Source organism: Myotis davidii, unplaced genomic scaffold, assembly GCF_000327345.1.
Source record: "Myotis davidii unplaced genomic scaffold, ASM32734v1 scaffold1316, whole genome shotgun sequence".
NCBI lineage: Eukaryota > Metazoa > Chordata > Mammalia > Chiroptera > Vespertilionidae > Myotis > Myotis davidii.
This window is the reverse complement of record NW_006287901.1, coordinates 449727-470950: the sequence shown is the minus strand read 5'-3', so window position 1 is coordinate 470950 and position 21224 is coordinate 449727. Positions and strand designations below refer to the sequence as shown.

The 21224-nt window shown below is 37.5% G+C and overlaps 1 protein-coding gene across 1 annotated transcript in view; it reads right to left on the bottom strand.

Annotated features, from left to right (window-relative positions):
- Positions 1-21224, bottom strand: part of DGKI (diacylglycerol kinase iota) — a 268750-nt gene that overhangs the window by 141816 nt on the left and 105710 nt on the right. Inside the window, exons 16-19 of the mRNA XM_015561238.1 lie at positions 13131-13186; positions 12154-12216; positions 8046-8119; positions 6438-6549 (exon numbers count right to left, since the gene is read on the bottom strand). Coding sequence (XP_015416724.1) covers positions 6438-6549; positions 8046-8119; positions 12154-12216; positions 13131-13186 — 305 coding nt within the window. The remainder of the gene's footprint in view (positions 1-6437; positions 6550-8045; positions 8120-12153; positions 12217-13130; positions 13187-21224) is intronic.

Genomic DNA, 21224 nt, shown 5'->3' with positions numbered 1-21224 from the left:
CAGTAGGGGATGTGCAGGAGGCAGCTGATCGATGTTTCTCTCTCATCGATGTTTCTGGCTCTCTATCTCTCTCCCTTCCTCTCTGTAAAAAATCAATAAAATATATTTTTTAAAAAATAAAAAATAAATAAAATGATAAACATAATCTTGGTACAAACACACAGAAAAAACCATTATTATTTAGAGTAAAGAAAATTTAGAAGCATTCCTTTCAAGGGACAATGTTATTCACTAGTAACAAAAGTTTTCAACATAATATTGGAGGTCTTGAACAACATAAGAAGTCAAGGAAATATAATTTTAGTATGAGTTTTACTTATAATAATATGGTTTCCTGTATGTTTGGAAACATAGAAATAAATCAATTGGAAGGAAACACATCAAAAGGTTAATAGTTATGAATCGTGTGATTATGACTATACTTTTACTTTTAGTTCTTCCACATCTGTTTATATTATCAAACTAAGAAAACATTTAACTTTTTTTTTTCTTAAAAAGCACACCAAAAGATTGTATTATCTGGCATGTGTACAACTTCAACCCTGGAGCTTCTCCATGAAATTTTTCTTCCTGAATAGCCTTTTGCTTTTCTAATTCATAAATATAAAAGAGCCTACATATTTTAATTTCAGTTAACAAAAAGAAAGCTGGCTCTGCTTTCTTCAAAGTTTAGAAGACTGAAATCTTTGGATTTCAACCACATAGTAAATTAGGCTCTTCCAATTTCCCAATCTGAATAAGGCTTTGAACTGCCTTGCAAAGTTTTAAATTATTTTGAAACAGACTCAACATGAAAGGACCTACATAACTGTAATGGCAGAAAATTGTGGCAGAAAAAAAAATATAAATTACAATGTCTGATTGTGGTCTGTATCGAATCTTAAAAGGTAATCACATTACCAAGCACCCAATGAAGAATCATCTTAATTAGTAAGAATGCACATCAACAAGTAAAATGAATTGAAGACTTCTGCTTTGAATTTTGCAATTACAAGATGAAGAGTCTAAAAGAAACATTTTTTTTGCCATTCCAGTAATTCTATTTCAAGTCTTTCTTAAAGTACCGCTCTAAACATTTTTAATACACAAAAATATACACATATGCCCAAATAAGTACATTCTTCTGTTTATATAATCATCTTACACGGATGTATGAGTTTTCAAATAATTTACTTTCTCAGAAACATAATCAATATAATAGTTTCATGAAATTGAAAGACTAAATACAAAATTATTTCATCTTGAATAAAACAAGTATAGTGTACTACCATAAGGGTCATAAGGTAATGTATGGAAATATATGCCAATATTATTTAAAGAGCTCAGGATATAAAACTGAAAGCAACAAATGGACAAACAAACAAAAACTCATAGACACAGACAACAGTATGGTAGTCACCAGAGACAAAGGGGGTGGGTGTACTGAAGGGTAGAGGGTGTCAAGTGTATAGTGATGGAAGGAGGCTTGACTTTGCGTGGTGAGCACACAATGCAATGTACAGATGATGTGTCATATATAATTTTATTAACCACTGTCACCCCAATAAATTTAATTAAAAACTACTATTTCTACCCTGTCTCCATATCTATATCTTAATTCACCATGTGTATGGTCACCCTGAACACCATTAGCAGTTCTAGCACACATACCTCCGAGGCTAGTCCCCCCATGAAATAGCCATTGGATTCTCACTCAGAGACTCCTGCCTCCTCTGGGAAATCTTTGCTGACTTCCCATTTTATAAGCACTTTTCTGCTCTCAGTTCTCCTTTCCATCCTCACTCATGCCTTCCTCCTAGAATTTATCACATCAGACTGTGGTTGCTTGTTTACTCCTTCACCTACCCCCACAACACAGAACTGTGGGCACCCTGAGTACTGTGGGCATTTTTTTTTGTTCATTTCATAACAGCTTTACCTAGAAGAGTGTCATTTATGGATTCAATAAGTATTTGTGGGTTCAACAAATTTTCAATAAACATTCATGACTGATATTAAATGAATGAAGCAGTGAGACATTTTAAATAATAATTACCCTGAATTTATAAAGTTCCTATTAATTAGAGACCATTAATATTGCCCATGTTTCACATACACTGAATTAATTTTTAATGGTCCAGCCTCAAAAGTTATACAGAAGCACTTTCACTGTATTCAATTTCACAAGTATTCACAAGTCCACCCAGATTCAAGGGGAGGGTACACACACCCAGAACCTTGATAGGAGAAGTGCCCAAAATCTGAGGTCATTCTATAACCCCAGTAACCATCAGAGGATGATAATGATCTAACTTATTATTTTAAAATGCACAAATAAAGAAAAAGATCACTTATTCTGCTTTTCTGACACAAACTATATAAAGAAGTAACAAAATAATAGGTGAAGAAAAATTTCCCTTTATAAAAATACTAGAGGCCCAGTGCATGAATTCATGCATGGGTGGGGTCTCTCAGCCTGGCTGGCAATCAGGGCTGATTGGGACCATCTCACCCAGTCCCGATTGGGGAGATTGGCCAGCCACAGGAGGTTGGCTGTGGCAGCACACTGACCACCAGGGGACAGCTCCTGCATTGAGCGTCTGCCCCATGGTGGTCAGTGTGTGTCATAGCGACCAGTCAACCTGTCATTCAGTTGACTGGTGGTAACGGTCAATTAGGCTTTTATTTATATAGATTCCAATCACTAAATGAGGAAGATAAAATTAGAATATCATCTTTTCAACTCCCAATGAATCGTGGATCCAGACATTGATTGTCAAACACTATTTAAAAACAGAGAGATAACCAGACATTACCTTGCTATTTTGGAGAAAGAAAATACTATCTACAAAATAGTTTTGCAGTGGGGTACGGGGCATGTCTGATTCATCTAGATCCAACTATCAACTTAGAGGAAACAAGGACGAGAGAACATGTTAATTGATACCTCATGGTTATCAGCACAATTCTGACTCCAGGAAACTTTAAAGGATAGTCTGGTTTCTTCAACAACTCAATGGGGGGAAAAGAGATGGGTGGGGACTTACTGAGACTTAAGAGTCATATCAACCAATCACAACGAATGAATTTTATTTGGATTCTGATTCAAACAAATAGAGCATAAAAAAACAAAAAGCATATGTGAGACAACTGGAAATTTGAACAGTGAGTAGATATTCAGTGGTAGTCAAATGCTACTATTTTAATGTTTTTTTAGAGAAGATTATATGATTGTGTTCATAAAGGAAAGTCTTATGTTTTTAAAACACATTCAAAAATATTTACAGATAAAATTATATAATTCCTGAGATTTTCTTCAAAATAATATAAGGAAGGATGTCATAGGTGGGGACAGAAATAATACTGTCCATGAATTGATAATTATAGAAGCTAAGTGATGGTACCTGAGGATTCAACATATTATTTCATCCTTGTTTATATTGAACTTTCCCCACAACAAATATTTTAAAAGCACACTTAATAATTCCCCAGGAACCTTGAAATAAAGTCAGAACTCTTACATAAACTCTGTAATGCACTCCATGATCTGGCCCGGGCCTGCCTCTTCAGCATCATCTATCATTCTCACTTTTCACCCACATTTACACTATATGAAGCTAATTATCATTCCCACAGAGGACTACGCTCTCTCATACTTCCAAGTGTATATAAATTTTCCTTTTTTCCAGAATGCCAAGTTCCATGCTGCTTCTCCTGGCAAAATTCATCCATTCTGTCACATTTACTCATCGTCAACTACAGGTCGCAGGCTCTCCACTGTGTGCCAGGGAAGGATACACTGGAGTGATGGATATCTAGCATTTGCTACTCCCCGCCGGCACTCTACCCCTTTTGGCCCTCTTCTGACCCTGTGAGACTGACCCATTTACACTGATACAGTGGTTCCTCTGTCCTCTAGCTTCTGGGTAAACTTCCCCCGGGGAAGCACCAGCAGGAGGTCTGGAGGATGAGAAGAGTGTGATCACTGTACTTTCTGTCCCAGCTCCCTCCCTGCCAGGTTGGCACAGACTGGTTGCTTCCACTTAGCAACTATGACTCTCAGGTGATCCTTGCCAAACAGTTCTCTTTCTGGTACAGGTGACTGCTTACTTGCTTTTGCACCTTCAGCTCAAGAATACAACGCCGTCCATTGCTGCTTCTCATAAACCTAGTGCACAATTTGTAGAGTCCCTCCACTGAACTCTCCTCTACCCAATTTTAGTCTGACTTTTCTTCCCTGTTCAGATGCTAACTAAACAATTAAAAGCAAAAACAACCCAAACTCCGAAAGACTAATGAAAAAACAGACACAGATATGGACTGAAAAGCTATAGAAGAACGTTTCAGAGAGTGATAGCATGTGCAATGGCCTTGTGGTGCAAAAGCAGCAAGGAACGTCCCAAAGCTACAGAGGCTACTTAGGAAGAAAACAAAGAGGGCAGTGGGGACGGCAGGAGAATCGAAGAGAAACGCAATCTTGCAGGGCCAAGAAAAGATTTAGATTTTGATCCTGAGAGCAATGGTGAAGTGCCTAATATTCTCCCTGCCCTCCCAAGCCTAGGTAAGCAACAACCTTCTCTTAGATAATTATTCCCTGGCAGCTTTCTACCACACAGTTGAGACTAGAAAGCCGTGGCACATGGTACACATTCAAGACACGTTCACTAAACCAGTGAATAAATGAATGAGTAAAGCACACATGGCCAGGTTTGGGGCATTTTTGGTCAACTCCAATAATCCGTCCTTGCACATGTCCATCTTGAACTTTATTCCTACTTGCTCCTGGCTGACTGAGTCTTCTCCTATAATTAACATAAAGATCTTTTGAGAGAAAGAGCTGTGCATGAGCTACAGTCCTGAAAATTAGATCAATCCCAGACCAACATTTTATACTTAACAACCACTTCATTCTAAGTATGGCAACATCACTATCTCAGGTAATGGGTATTGTTGCCAGAGTCACAATAAGTTATTCTATTAAGTCTCAGTATTTGAAGTGACTGGAATCCATGAGAGGAGTAAAAAAGAGGGCTGTTCTAGCTTGTTTAGGACAGAGAATACAAGCTGCTTGCTTTCAAGCATAAGGTATAGCGCAGTGGTCGGCAAACCGTGGCTCATGAGCCACATGCGGCTCTTTGGCCCCTTGAGTGTGGCTCTTCCACAAAATACCACGTGCGGGCGCGCACATACAGTGCGATTGAAACTTCGTGGCCCATGCGCAGAAGTCGGTTTTCGGCCTGGGCAAGTCTATTTTGAAGAAGTGGCATTAGAAGAAGTGGGGGTACGTTCGCTGAGGTCAACCCCTCAGATTGAGGACGTTTTTAGCAAAGGCCAGCTTAGGAGTACCCTAATTAAGTTAATAACAATGTACCTACCTATATAGTTTAAGTTTACAAAATTTGGCTCTCAAAAGAAATTTCAGTCGTTGTACTGTTGATATTTGGCTCTGTTGACTAATGAGTTTGCTGACCACTGGTTTAGCACAAACCAAGTACTAACCAAGGGTAGCAAGTAGAAGCTTTATTTTAATTTGTTTTATAAACTAATAGTGTGGTCTCATTTACACCAGCTATAATGATAAGCATTATTTTAATTGGTTTCCTCATCATTAAATAAGTTGAACCACAAGCTAAAACCTGCTTGAAATTACACTTACTCGATATAAACGTATTTTGTACTCAAGCAAGCAAAATGAAAATACAAGGTGATCTCAATACTGTGGAAATTGAATATTAATTAATGTCACAAAAGTGATGCCATTCTATATTCAAGAATTTTGTAACAAAGGAGATACCCATCTTATACTTAAAAAGAAAAGTTGAAAATATATGCAAATGACCACTTTCCTTTACACCTAAAAATATCAAATGGCAAGGTTTCTGCATCGTGCTGGGATATGTCTGTGACATAATGCTTTTTAATTAACATGAACACTTTGCATTTTTTTCTGGTAGAAAGTTAATTAGGAAAACTAACAAAGAATATTTATTTTTGAAGCTCAAACAAATGTGAATCAATTTTCTTAGTGACATAAAGAATTAATTTGTATTCTGGCTTTCTGCAAGCAACTTGATGTTGCATAAAGTTTATAAATTGATAAAGAAAAAATTATACCAAAGACATATGAAATGGAAAAACTCTAACTGTGGCTAAAATACATTGTATTTATTTATTTATTTTACTTTATTTCCCAGCCTTTGCCTACCTCTACCCAGCCCGGGCCCCCCTTCCCTCTGGCCATCACCACACTGTTGTCTGTCTATGGATTATGCCTATATGTTATGTGGCTAATCCCTTCACCTTCTTGCATCCAGTCCTTTCCACTAACAGCTGTCAGTCTGTTCTATGTATCTATGCCTCTGTTTCTATTTTGTTCATCAGTTTATTTTGTTCATTAGATTCCACATATAAGTGAGATCATATGATATTTATCTCTCTCTAATGGTTGTACTGCTCACCAAAGAGGCCATGGTGAATCCAATAACTTCAATATAGCCATCGTCATGACGCTGAGGTTCAAAATCATGGTGATCCCCTGGGTTCCCCCAGGGCATTGTGCCAGCACAATATCTGCAAGGTAAGATTAAGAGAAGAATTAAATTTATTCCATTCCTCTCATGACCATCATTAGGGATGAACTTATAGTTAGATCCAATGTTTGTTTCGTGGAAGAACAGTTTTCTGTTCTTGGTGTACATCTTTCAAAGGAAAAGGAAATGGACTCACCATCATCTTCAAAATATCAATCTGAAAATGAGCATGATCTTACAACAAATGCATTTCACGATGCCTAATGTTCTCCTAATTCGTTATTTATCAATACTATCACTCTATGGTCCACATATGTCTGCTTTCTATGATATGCCGTGAGTTATCAATGGTTGGTTTCAGAATTTGGTCTTGGAGGAAGACAGATGCATGCCAGGCAGTAGAAAAAGGGAAGGGAACTGAAGTGAGTAAGCAATCAATATTATATACATAACTAAGAGAATAAGTACCTACAGAACAATATTGTATACATAACCAAGAGAATAAGCACTCACAACACAAGAGAAAGGTTATCTGAAGAAGAAAGAAAGGGTGAAGAAGGGATGAAAAAATGTATTAGAAAGGGAAAAGAAAATAAAGAAAAATGGAAAAGGTGAGGACTAGGAATCCAGAAGGTAGAAGGGAAAGGAGCAAAATGAAAGAGAGAGATGTACAGAAAAGAGGGAAAAAAAGAAAGTTAATGTTTCCTAAGATTCTAGGTCTTCTGTTTAAACAACTAAGATGAAAATACTTCTGGAATAGAACTGTAAGTAACTATACCAAGCACTGCCAAAATAATCAAGGGACTATAATGTCATTTTCTAACCACAGATTTATATACAATTCTTGTTTTAATTAAATTCAGTCTAAATAGAACTTATTTGCAGAGTTTGTGTCTGAGTTGTCTTGTTTGCAAATAACAAAGGGTCACAGATCCATCCCTCCCAACATCTTGGCTTGGGAGCCTAGAATCTAATGTTATGCCACTGAGGTATGTGCTTATTTTGAGAGTAGTTCATCTCAAACACCCCTTTCTCCTGACATATATAATAACACCAAAGTGAGTTGACATCCTGGCTAGAAAACCCTACTCCAATTGATCCTATTTTGTCAAAGCAATCATCTGGCAATGATTCTGAATGAATTCCATCCTGAAATCAGGCTGGATTGTTTTCAGGAAACTGAGGACAGGAATGTATTCATTCTTGGGGGGTGAGGGATCAGTAAATTGACAATTAAATTAAATGTCCCAATCCAGAGGGGTGCCTGGGGTTCTCAAGAATGGATAAGTATAGACCACGAATTCCATATCATGCAAAAAAAATTTTTTTCCCCAAAGAAACAAAAACCACTTACCACAGAGAATAATAAACAAACCAAGTAGGAGAACAAAATGATCAAACCTAGAAAATTTAAGTAAGCCACTGAGAAAACTAATTGTCATTGTTTGTACCTGGAAATTTTCTATAATGAAAACAGATAACCTCAAGTCAAACAGAGTTCAGGTCAAACCAAGGAAACAGATGAACAGAGCTTACCTGGGTATATTTAAAAATACTATACACTGGAACTTCAGTTCCTGAATCTTTGGGGTGAGATCTGTTCCATCACACTGAAACAATCAAAGCAGAAAAGGCAAGGGTTTTTAAGTAGTCACAAGTCTAAAAAAAATGGCCACAGAAAGCTGGGTTGACAACAGTACATATCATGATCTTCCTGTTGCCCAATCTCTGCTTCAGTCAATGCCCATTACCATGACTGAAAATGAATTCTGCTCAGAGCTTTACCAGACACAAGAACTACCATCATTCTTAACCTTAGATGATTATTAGATATCCAGTCTTGCAGTATCAGCATTAAAAGATCTAGAAATGCTTAAAAGACTAAGGAGAATGATGCTCAAGTTGAGGCAGTAGGGACCTTCCCCACAGTCTTCCGATTCAAACAATAGTGATGAATGTGATTTCTTTTGTTTGTTTTTTTGTGATTAAATTTTATTTTGAAAATGTTAAATACAGTACTTTGAAAGCTGTTTGGAAGACAAGCTTTTCACAATGTATCTATTATAAATTAGCTTCATCTCCATTTGTGATTAGCTCTTGTAAAGTAAATCTCTTACAGACTTTGGTCTTCAGAGATCACCTGCTTTACTGGAGTTTGGACTTGACCCTGGGTCTCAACGGCCTCAGGCCGGCATGCTCTCAAACCTTTGTGTGTGGCTTCCCTCTTCTTTAGGGCTTTCCTCAAGAATATCCTCTGACTTTCAAAGAAAAATCTTTCATTCCCCTTTCTCATTTACCCCGGGTGACAAAAGTCAAAAGATGAAAACTAGCCATGGCTATAGACTCCCCAATGTCAAAGGTATAAAGCCTGCTTTTATATTTGCTCTCTCTACACCCTCGTCACAAAATTTCCCTATCATTTTCTCCAGTGAGGAGAGCAGTAAAACATGACAAACTTTGGGCAAACTTTTAAAGATTTCTTTAGGAGGAGTTGCTAGCGGTCAAGGGTGTCTCTCTCTCTTCCCAGCTGATCTTAATACAGCTTAATTTTCCTGAGCATTCACAAAAGCTGTTTCCAGGAAATCTCACAGTTCTAAATAAAGTATTTAAAATGCTATTTAGATAGGAATCCTATTCTAGACATTGATTGAAGGTGTTTTCACAATATTCTCTGATACTAAGCAAACATGAAGTCTCCCAATTTATTTAAGGGCTTGAAATGAGTTGATAGATGACTACACCAATGAAAAAAAAGTAGGCATCTCAGACTATCAACATTGAGTGTTGTAAGCAGCTAAAAGTAAAAAAACAATAGAATGTGATACATGAATAGCATGCAAAGTAGTATTGTTGCATTCAGAAAAAAATGCCTGTAACTAATGTTATTGTATTTAAAACAAGTTATATGACGATTGGGCACCTTATGATGTATCATGCTTTACACAGCTTCCTTACATTTTATTGCATTTAAATTTACAACTCCTTAGAATAGCAGTTTTCAACTTTTTCCTTACTTCACATACAAAGGATAATACTTACCTGTAAAATATGTCCTTGTGTACAAGCTTACATATTGATGTCAACACGATAAGAAGAAAACAGAAGTAGGGCAAATGAAGCCTTATGCAGGCTTGTGTTACTGTCCTCTGCATTTCTGGTGTAGTATTTATACACACATTTTACATTTATGTAAGAGATAATTATCTATTACCTCAGAAATGCTGACTTTACCCTTGGCACAGAAAAGATGCTCTGTTGTGATATGTACATCTAATTGTGCTAGCTTACTTCCCATCCTTTCTATCTCACTGTACGCTCAAGACAGCATACAGTGACCTCATTGGAGAAATATCCTCTGTGTCACAGCATGATTATCAATAACTTTAAAGACATGTGTTGCTATGCCTGTTTTAAATGAAGAAAGTAAACTTTTCTGGAAGGTTCGATGATTTCCCCCACAGTCATATACCTCACACAAAGACACCTAGGACTGAATCCCAAATGTCCAGACTTAGTTTCTGTATTTTTCTCCTCATAAAAAAGGATATGATTACCCTGGTCGGTGTGAAAGGGGTTAGAGCATTGGCTCATCCACCAAAGGATTGCAAGTTTTATTCCTCATCAAGGGCATGTATCTAGGTTGCGGGTTCACCCCTCACCCTGGGTCAGGGAGCATGCAGGAGGCAATCAATCAATTTGTCTCAGATGTTTCTCTCTCTCTTTCTCTCTGGCTCTCCCCCTCCCTGCCTTCCACACTCCCTGTACAACAAGCATGTCAAACTCAAAGGCTAACACGGGCCAAATAAACAAGGCCGCGAGTTTGGAAAAATAATGGAAAAAATATCCTCAGGTGAGGATTGGAAAAAAAAAGATATGATCACATAAACCAATTCACCTGAAATATTACATGTACCAACTGATATCAAATCTTTCTTATTTGGCTCCCACGTTGACTTTTCTGCATGCTTCATTTAATCCCTGCTTGACAGCCATTCATGTATCAGACATTTATCATCAAGAAGACTGGCAGGCATGGGAGCAAAAGTCTCCAGTGGTGAGGATGTATACCGAGTCTAATTTCAATGCAGCTCACATGAACAGTGGGTGTCATTCAAGATGGCCACTGCCCACCGCTCACTGGTTCTCTAGGGAGATGCTGTTGATGTTCCTCTAAATGTGAGAAATAATGGGAAGAACAGCTAAGTTCATTTGGGGCTGGCATGTAGGCAGCTGAAGAAATTGGGGAAGCTTGAAGTAAGGATCAAAATAAAGAAGACCCTTAGAGTTCGATGGACCATGTGTCTTTCTTGTGTCTACCTTTAAGAAGACAATGTTTTCGTTTCCAAGAGTTGCTAACTACTAAAACATACCTGCTTTTCATTTTTACGGCATGAGAACTGAGATGTGATGCCAAGGGTTCTAGCACTAGTGGTAAAGGCCTCTGTCTCTGGTCTCAACTGATTTCAGGGATTCATGTCTCATAGGTTTTACTGGGAATTACAAAATTTACAAATTTGCATCTTCTTATGCTCCTGTGTGTTCCTCTATATACCCATTAGCTTAATCACATATGTCTTTATCTATTTTCATGGATATCTTTCATTCTTCCCCCTCTTGTCACATATTCTGTTCTTAATTTTGCCAGGATATATTCAAGCATTGTTAGATTCCCATTCCTTCTTTCCCATTTATATATGTTTCTCTTTTGTTTGGCCTTCACTTACACAATTACATGCAGCACATTCGTTCCTTCTTTTAACGTGATTACCATGAGAAAACATTTTCTGTATTTCTTAATAACTTAGTATATGCTGTTTTAAAACATATCTCCTAGAGAAAAGAGAATTTCCCCTTACTCTCGCCTCCAAGCAGTGTGTGTCAAAACCTGGGATAGTGACTCAGGAAGAAACAGCACCAAGAAAAGAATCCATTCAGAGATGAAAAATTATGACCAGGGTCCTAACTGGGTGGCTCAGCTGGTTGGAATATTACCCCACACACCAAAGGGTTGCAGGTTCAATTCCTGGTCAGGACACATACCTAGGTTGCAAGTTTGATCCCTAGGGTTGGGACACATATGGGAGGCAATGAATCAAGCTCTCTCTCTCTCTCTCTCTCAAACAATAAAAGCATTTCCTCAGGTGAGGATTAAAAAGAGAACCATGGCCAGGTTAGAGAGTGAGCAAAGCACTTTTCTAAAATGCAAAGTTCTCGGACAATCCTGGAATAAAGACATTTGTTGTTGAGCATCCCTTACTACTTGGAGACCCAGCTCAGCATCAGTTCTTTACTGAAGATTTCTCCTGACCCACCATGGGTAGCCTTCATGTCTCCTCTGTGCCACCACCCTATCACATCCACAGTTGAATGACAACATTTATTATATTGTTCTCCATGACTGAACTGTGCGTTTATTCAGGAGTGAGACCAGTCATCTTACTTATTTCCATCCCCAGCAATAAAGACAGTGCCCGGCACATAGTTAAAGGCTCATAAACATTGGCTGAATGAGTGACACTAAGTGATCTCTGTGGTTCTGTGCAGAGCATTGATTAATCTAAGTATAAGCTGGTATTTGGGGTTCATTTTTTGTGGCATACATATTCATATTTAAATGAGATGAGTCAACACATTCAGTACTTACAACAACTTTAACGTGTTTGGATAGATCTCTAGAGCTTCTCTGTAGGAAATCAGAAAATGCTGCCTATACCACAAGGAAATAAAGAAAAAAAGCTTAATTACACGGCTATGCCAAATCCCTGCTTCTGTATTATATAGTTTCTAATGATGCTAAATAAGCCAAAATATAATTTGATGAATCCAAAATAAAGCAGTGCAGTGACTGTCAAGTTGAAATCTTTTTGTTTTCAAACTATAACTTATAAGAAAATGTAGGTTCACAGTAGGAGAGTGAAAAATTAGATAATTCCGACAGTTAGTTTAAAAACTTATTTTGACCCCTGACTTTGACTTCTCCATTGACATCCCTGAGAATGTCTTGCTTCCTCACTCTGATATTTCCATTCCCTCTACCCAGTGGTATAAATTTAAAGCACACTTATTTCTAATATCAATATTTTGGAGGTATTTTTTTTTCTTTCCAGCCATTCACCCCCAGGTATGTCCTTCCACAGGAGGAGAAAGAAAAAGACGCTGCCCCTTTAATCTCTTACACACTTCCAAAAAATACTTCTGTGCTCTGCCAATTTCTCATCCAAACACTGATGCATACGGACCCCTGTGAACACTGCATTCTTACCTAAGACTTCCCCTACACATTTCAGTCTACCTGATTTCCCATTCTCTGGGTTGGCTCTGATGTTTGTTTCTCACATTACTCGTTGGATATCATCTCTTCAGAACAACATGGAGTCTCAGAGCTTTTCAGTTCAAAGATGATGGGCACCAGCTCTCTCTTTGCCAACTAACCTAAGACAGACATCCTTTCTTTTCTTCTTAAACCAACATATTAAACATGAACCATACATAGCCCTACATGTAAACATCTGAAATGTACTAGTATATGCCATCATTTTAGTACAGTTAGCATCTATATGACCCATAATGAATTAGCGTTAAATGATATGTAATAATTTATAAAATAAAATATATACTTACCCCTGCATAGAACATTTTATTTCGAAAACGACTGTTGAATTTCTCTGGATTTGCCTCTGTGAAAGGAAAGGGGTGGTTTTGTTCTGGAGACCTCACAGATCCAATAGACCCACCAGCTTCATTATCATCTTCCCCTTAGTTACAGGCAGAGGTCACCGTTGTCCAGTGAAACAAAATGTAGCCACAGACTGGCGGCATCAGCATCAACCGGGAGATTGTTAAAAAATGCAAATTATTGGGATCTACCCCATACCTGCGGAATTAGAGTGTCCGGGTGTGGGGTTTAGGGTGTGTGGTGTAGCAAGCTCTCAGGTGGTTCCCATGCACAGTGAAGGTGGAAACACTCTGTGCTCTATTCAGAATAGAGCATGGGGAGGGATACAGGAATGGGGTGTTAGGAGGAGCGAGGAGGAGAGGGAGGGGGATTATTTGTTTTGACCTCCATAGGTCATGGCTTCCATAAACTATAGATTCCGCTTCCAAATGTAATTAAATATGGACAATTCAGATAAAAATTAATGGAGAATTTGTTTTCAAATTTTGCAAAAACTACCATCTGCATTCTTATTTGCGACAGGCCTTGAAAAATAACTTGAATTAGTGGAGATACACACACACACACACACACACACACACACGTTACTGGCTGAATGGACACAGGCCATATGACAGCAGAGATTCTGGCTGAAAAATGGTTTAATTTTGAGTTTGCTCCTATATGTTACATATGTTGAGGGAAGAAAAAGATTAAACAAGAATCTGTGTCAGAGAATTTTCATATGAATTCAAGGAATTTATAAAATATCTAAATGGGATATTATTTTCTTACATTCCTCACTGCCGATCTTTTGCTGCCTGCTATTTTACTCAGCATGCTCATTAATCCCTTCTCAGGGTTAGGTCTCCTCCAAGTCATTTCTCATTAGACTGGCTGACTAGCTGAAACTCCAAGTCCTAACCCTATTTTTGAATGGCAAATCCCAAAAGTTGTTGTCTAGATGAAGAAAAGTGGCAGAGTTCACTCACTAAGACTGGGTTGAATGAAAGCTACAAAATCTCAGGAAATAATTCTGGACAATTAATTATTAGATTATTTTTATGATGTGACAAATATTAGCATAAGACATAGAAACTGAGTTGAGGTTTGCAAACATCAAAAATGTGGTATTTTTATAGATTGGTGTTTGATAGTTATATTCATCTATTTACAATTCCTGTATTTCAAACCTCTCCTTAACCATTCACTCTCTTCGACCAAATTAAGTACTATAGGCCTAGAAACAAAACAATAGAAAAGGTAAAAGGTTAACTAATGATATAGTAAACCAAAACAAGGTAAAAATGATGCTAAGTGCTCTACCTCCTCGATCCCCAATGCTGGCCACAGACTTGACCATTTCTATGGCCTGGACCTTCTTCAGGATGAAATTGATTGCTGAATGGCATGTTGTTTTTAACCTTATTGACCCAGATTTGGCTGGGTACCATTTTCAGTTGCATTAACTCTTGCAAAATGAGAATTTTCATTGCCATGCAATTTATTGTAGGTGCATAGGCCCTAATTTTAAAGAAAATCTGATCCAGCTATTGAGCAAGTTATAATGAGAAATGGAAAATGACACCCACAGTCCTGGCAATGAAGTTTTTCAGGGAAATGATGCCCAATGCTATTAAATGAATCATATACCAACTATTAACATTTACTTTTTTACTAATGTATGGTTTGGAAAATATCCACATCTTCATGAGGTTTTCCTATGAGTCTTGAAGAACTGAAAACGCTTTTTTCCTTTAAAAAAAGTGTGTTTTTTCTCTCCAGAGATTGAAAATGTTCTATAACAGCGGTCACCAACTTTTCAGACCTCACAGACCACCAGTGGCCCGTGGATCACCGGTTGGCGACCGCTGTTCTATAAGACCCAGAAAGACTAGAATTAAGAAGTAAACCGAGTTTCTGGTGATTTTACTCACACAGTTGGTTAAAACAGCCACCGTAGATCTAATTTAACTGGATAAAAGCTGATTATATATATAAGTAACTATAAAAACTAGAGGCCTATCAGGGCAATAGCACTTAGAGAGGTGTCAGAAAGACACATAAAAGGACACATATAGTATGATTCCATTGATATGAAATGTCCAGAAGAGGCAAATTTATAGACACAAAAAGCAGATTAATGGTTGCCAGTGGGTAGAGGAAGGGAGAAATGGAGAGGTACTGCTCCGTGGGGACAGGGGTTCTTTTTGGGGTGATGAAAATGATCTAGAATTATGTAATAGTGACGGTTACACAACATTGTGATTATACTAAAATCCCTGAACTATATACTATAAATTGGTTATAATGGTGAATTTTATGTTCTGTGAATTTTTACTTCAATAAAAAATATTAATCTGAATACAAAAAATAAAGATATAAAATAAAGAGGTAGTGGAGTTGGCCTTGGGGGTAGGAAATGTGTGAGGTATATTCTACTATTCTCTCTGCTCCATCCCATACATTATATGGACTCCCAGGCTGAGCCTGCTTTAGCAATTGGACTCTCTTCCCACTTTTATATCTACCCTATTCCAAGCACATATCAGACTGAGAAGCAACGTTGGCTGCAGCTAAGGGAGATGTTTGCTAGTGTAAGAGCTGTGCCACTCCCTACAGAAGTCAGGCCAGACAAGAGCCTACAAACAACAGTACTCCACCATTCTGGCTATTAAAGGGAAGGGGTGGAGTGGCTGAATATGTGCCTGTGTATGCATAGAATTGATATGACTTTGAGGAGGACCAAGGAATGTGGGTCCCACTATATCAAGGAAAGGGGGCATACAGAATTGGGAAAGAGCCAGCAAGGAAGTTTAAGAGCTCTTGCTCCTTAAGGAAGTTGTGTCTGTTAATTGGTATGAAGTCAACCATGAAAGGCCACTCTCAAGAAAGGCAATGATCCTCAAAAACCCCAATAGTGGAAGTACCCATGGTTTATGGCTGCAGTTCTTAAATTTCATCCTCCTCTTCCACAAGAGGGTGTGAGATAGTGAGATCCAAACACACTGTGTATTTCTATGCCATTAACCTATTTACAATCTGACTGGGTACCAATATTCATTGTATTAGTTTCCTGCACATTTGATAGCTTAAAATATTCACTGATTTTCTTACAATCTCTAGGTTCTCTCCTGGGTCCTCTGCTTAGGTTCTTATGAGGCCAAAATCAAGGTGTCAGCCTACAGAGCTCTTATTGAGCAGCTCTGGGAAGGATTCGCTTCCAAGCTCATTCAGGTTATGGACAAAATATATTTCCTTGCAGCTGCAGTAATAAAATTCTTTTTCCTCACTGGCTGTTGGCTAGGGTACATTCTCAACTTCCAGAGGCCTCTTGCATTCCTCGGCTCATGACAACCCCTCCATTGTCAAAGGCAGCAAGGGCACATCAAATCCCTCTCACACTCTGAATCTGACTTCTTCTCCCACATCACTCTGACTTCCCGTTCCACCTTCCACCTTTGCATTTAAAGGCTCCTGTTACTGCACTGGTCCCACTCAGATAATCCAGAACTATCTTCCTATCTTAAGGTCAGCTAATTATTAACCTTCATAATATCTACAAAATCTTTTTGCCAAATAAAATAAAACCACCAACAAGCAGGAACCAAATGGCAAAAGTCATGGCGGTCAAAATACCTACCATCATGCACCCGATAGCCCCATGATCCACGTCCTTCATGTATGAAAAATACATTCACTCCCTTCAAGGTCTCCAAAGGTTTCATCCCATTATATTATCAACTCAAAATCCAAAAATCTCATCTAAATCTCATTAGCTCCAACTTCCCAAATCCCATCATCTAAATCATCAAAATGGCTTGGCTCTGGATGTAATTCATTTGTAATGATGATGAGGCTCTGGGTACACTCCATTCCATTGATTTAATATATTAATTTCATCCTTATGCACAACACAATGATATGCGTGCCATCAGAATGGGATCCTAAACCCTATTTCTGCCTGCAATTGGTCCTGCATATTAGGGAAATGTTCATAAACTTAAGTCCAACATTATGTTTATAAAAAAAATCAATAAGCAATTTGAACCCTTTATAACTCACACATCTTTTATACTCTCTTCATCAAATACTTATCCAATTTTAAGACTTCAGTTAGAGATACATAAATGACTCCAAAATTTATGCCTACAATAACATTGGCATCTTCAATTTAAATTGTGTATTTTTTTAATCTTTTCTTTTTCAACATTATTTCCCAATCAGGGCATATATTTTTTTTAACAACATTATCTTCATTTTTCTAACACCATCACAAAAGTCTTTCGTTATGTAATAACTGGTCATGTAACCTATCTCTATCACAAGCTCATTATCCCTTTGTACTGTTTCTTTCCTGTCTGAAATGCCCTCACCTATTTATTTCTTGTCAACATCACACTCCTCCTTTCTCTTCCTTTATCTACCCTCTCTGGAGATTTTCCTCAGGCACCTTTCCCCTGACAACAGTCCCACTGAACTCCAATGTTATTTACTGCCCGTACAACTAATCGTGCCCTTACTATATATGCTTTTCTAGTGTTATCTTTTGTATGTGGGCCTATCCCTCCAATTAAAATCCCATTCCTGTAACACTTATTGAGATAGTCACTGGACTAGGCACAGGGACCACTGTGCTGTACACCTGAAACTAATAAAAAATACTATTGAATGTAAACTGTAATTGAAAAAAAGAAAACATGTTAAATTATTTGATTAGAATACTGATTTATTTGTTATAGGGAATACATGCATACATGTAATAAATTCATAACTATGTGTTCTGATGGAAATGTACTATAATTCAGATAAATTAAGCAAAAGATGATTTAAGAGTTTATTATATTTAAAAATAAACTATATTCTTTCATAGCTGAAGAAGGAAGGAAGGAAGAAAAGGAGTAGTCGGGAAAAAAAAAAGGAAGAAAGGAAGGAAGGAAGGGAGGGAGGGAGGGAGGGAGGGAGGAAGGAAGGAAGGAAGGAAGGAAGGAAGGAAGGAAGGAAGGAAGGAAAAGAAAGAAGACATTGTCTTATACCCTCATGGAATTTAGAGTGGAAGGGACAGGTCTGAAAATGAAAACTAAAATGTCATTTTGTATGTGCTATAAAAATATGTCTGTATGAGATGAAGTGGCCATTACACCTAAAGGAAATGATCAGAAAAGTGTTTCAAGGGCAGGTATACTTGAATCTTGAATGATGAGTAGGTACCACACAGAGGTTCAGGATGGAAAAGAAGGTTACATACAGAGAATCTCGCACAGTGTGAGTTTCTCAAGGGCAAACCATACTTGAGCCTTCAAGTCTAGACAAAAGCTGGAAAGTGAGTCCTTTGCAGTGACCATAACAATGAAATTCAGCAAGCCATTGCAAACAAGACATTTTTAAAAGAAATCTGCCAGTTCTCTCCATGAATCATGAAACATGCATAATCCTTTGAAACATGCAGATCTGCATGTCTCTATATATTCAATGGAAATAGTAACCCCTAAATCAAATTTAAATACTGCCTCCTCTGGAGTCATAATTGTATGTCCTTGACCTTGTAGCATAAGGCTTGACTCCTCTGAATAATAATTTCAATGAAGCAGAAAAATTTAAGCATCCAATCTCAGACTGGAAGTTTGGTGTTGTTTAATATCTTTCATGTCCAAAGCAAATGACAATCTAGTTCATACCGCTGGCAGGGTGAGACCTGACTTTGCCACCTGATACCCATAATCATTGTTAACATCCCTATACATATGGAAATATTTCCCATGTATGTCCTCAAGCACTGTCATAATACAATAATGATCGAAGTACTGGACAAGACTCCCAGTGAAAATTTGATGACCAGTCCTACTATATCTCCAAATTCTATTCAGATGATTAAACTTTCCCAGGCAGCAACAACTCAACCATGCACAGTGGTTGAGAAGAATAAGAAAGCATCTGTTTTCCAATCAAATGAAGCAAACCATCTTTCTGATCCAGCGGTTCTCAACCTGTGGGTCGCAACCCCTTTGGCGGTCGAACGACCCTTTCACAGGAGTAGCCTAAGACCATCCTGAATATCAGATATTTACATTATGATTCATAACAGTAGCAACATTACAGTTATGAAGTAGCAACGAAAATAATTTTATGGTTGGGTCACAACATGAGGAACTGTATTTAAAGGTTGAGAACCACTGTTCTGATCAAATTATTCAAATATTTCCACTCTTTATGTAAAGTAAATCAAAGTGTTAAGACTATATTAACTCCTTGTTTGATTTTCTACTGATAATTCTAAATGCATTTATTTATACAATAATTCCACCAATAAACTTTCTCAAGATAAATGTCACTTTATTTGTCCCTTCTAAAAGAAATATAATATAGGTAGCAATGCTAAAATCTGCATCTGTCCCATATCGATTTGAAGGGCTATTTTACATCTATGCCAAAAAAATTGTTTGCATTTACATTTTTTAAAAATCCTAACACAGTGAGATTTGTATCTATTTTCTATTTCATGTAGGCTGGTTGGCATGACTCCCAACTTAAAGTACTATATTATTTTTTACTGACACCTAATAGGTTATTCTATCCAAGCTCATTTTTACAATGGCTCTCATGAGGTTTTCAGTCACATGCCAAGTATTTTATACAAACAAGTTTTATCATGAAGTCTCACACTGTGAGTGGTTGTGTTTGAGAACAGTTTGAAGTCTCAACTATGAGTTTTGTTTTGCTTGAGAACAGCCACTCATTACCAAGAAAAATAAGTGAATTCGCCCTTATTGAAAATGTGGCCTCGCTCTCCTTTCCTTCTGCAGCCAACCTTGAGATGTCTTGACTATCCTGGAAAGTATATGGCGAAAATCCAAACCAACAAAAAAACAATTTTAAAAGAAGAATATTAGTGTGACTAATTATACTTTTTATAGTAAATAATGATTTTATTTAATGCAAAAAATGAATAGATTAACAGATACTAAGAAGCTCACATCCCTGGTCTGAGCATATCAACCAAATATGGTTGTAATATTTTGTGGACATTTATTTTGTACCAGTTGTGTATCATCTTCATGAATATTGTAGCTATTACTCTTAGGTGACATTAATTCTCCCTTATCAGCTTGCAGTGGCTGGTTTTCCTCAAGGGCTCTGGCTTACCTGCAGGGCAAACATTTCATATCGCATGAGAGCACTTAAACTAAGCCTCGGAGATAAACTATTCAAAAAGTAATGCTTGGTATCTTTTAACCAATACATTTAAAACTTTGTATCTGTACATATACACCGCAATTTGCATATTCCTCTCTAAAATGGAATAGTCCCATAGCTTAAAAGAAAATAAAATAAAAAATCACTTTCCTGCAAGAATTCTTTTCTAAGCTTGGTCCTTCTACCTTGATGCCCCCTCTCACTCTGAAGCACAGAAGTGTCAACATAACATAAGGAAATGTATCAAGAGAACTTCCAGATTAATTAGACCAAATATTAGTTTCCCTTGAATGAGCTCATTTTCGGGCACTTACTCACTTAGGCCTCTTTTCATGCCAGAATGTCTATTTGGGGAGATTCATGTATTAATGAATTGTATTACTTTATAAGTATTGCTAAGAAATTAAGAATTTTATTAGGAAGCCCAGATTCAGGGTCTCCTGAAGAAAATGAGGAGGAAATATGGGGTAAGAAATGGTCAAAGGGATCTCTATTTAGTTCCCCAAATTAAATCCTGTGCCAAATAAAAGCAACAGTGATTAAAGAGGGCCTGTAGTTTGGTTGTTCCCTCTGATTAGCCTTGTACCATGATGCTTCTGATTTGGGTATTTGCTATCTGTGGTTCTGTCATCAACCAACCTTTCTAGCTGTGATTTTCTGGCTAATCAGAGAGAACAACCATACTACAGCCCCTCTTTAATCACTATTGCTTTTATTTGGCACAGCATTTGATCCTTGAAGCCTCATGAATCCAGGAAGAAAAAGTTTACCAAAACTGCTGAATTCATGAAGAAAAGTATAGGTTGGGACTTCACTATTAGTTTGAATTCTAAGAGCCTTCATCCTATTGCTGCACTATTGACCGT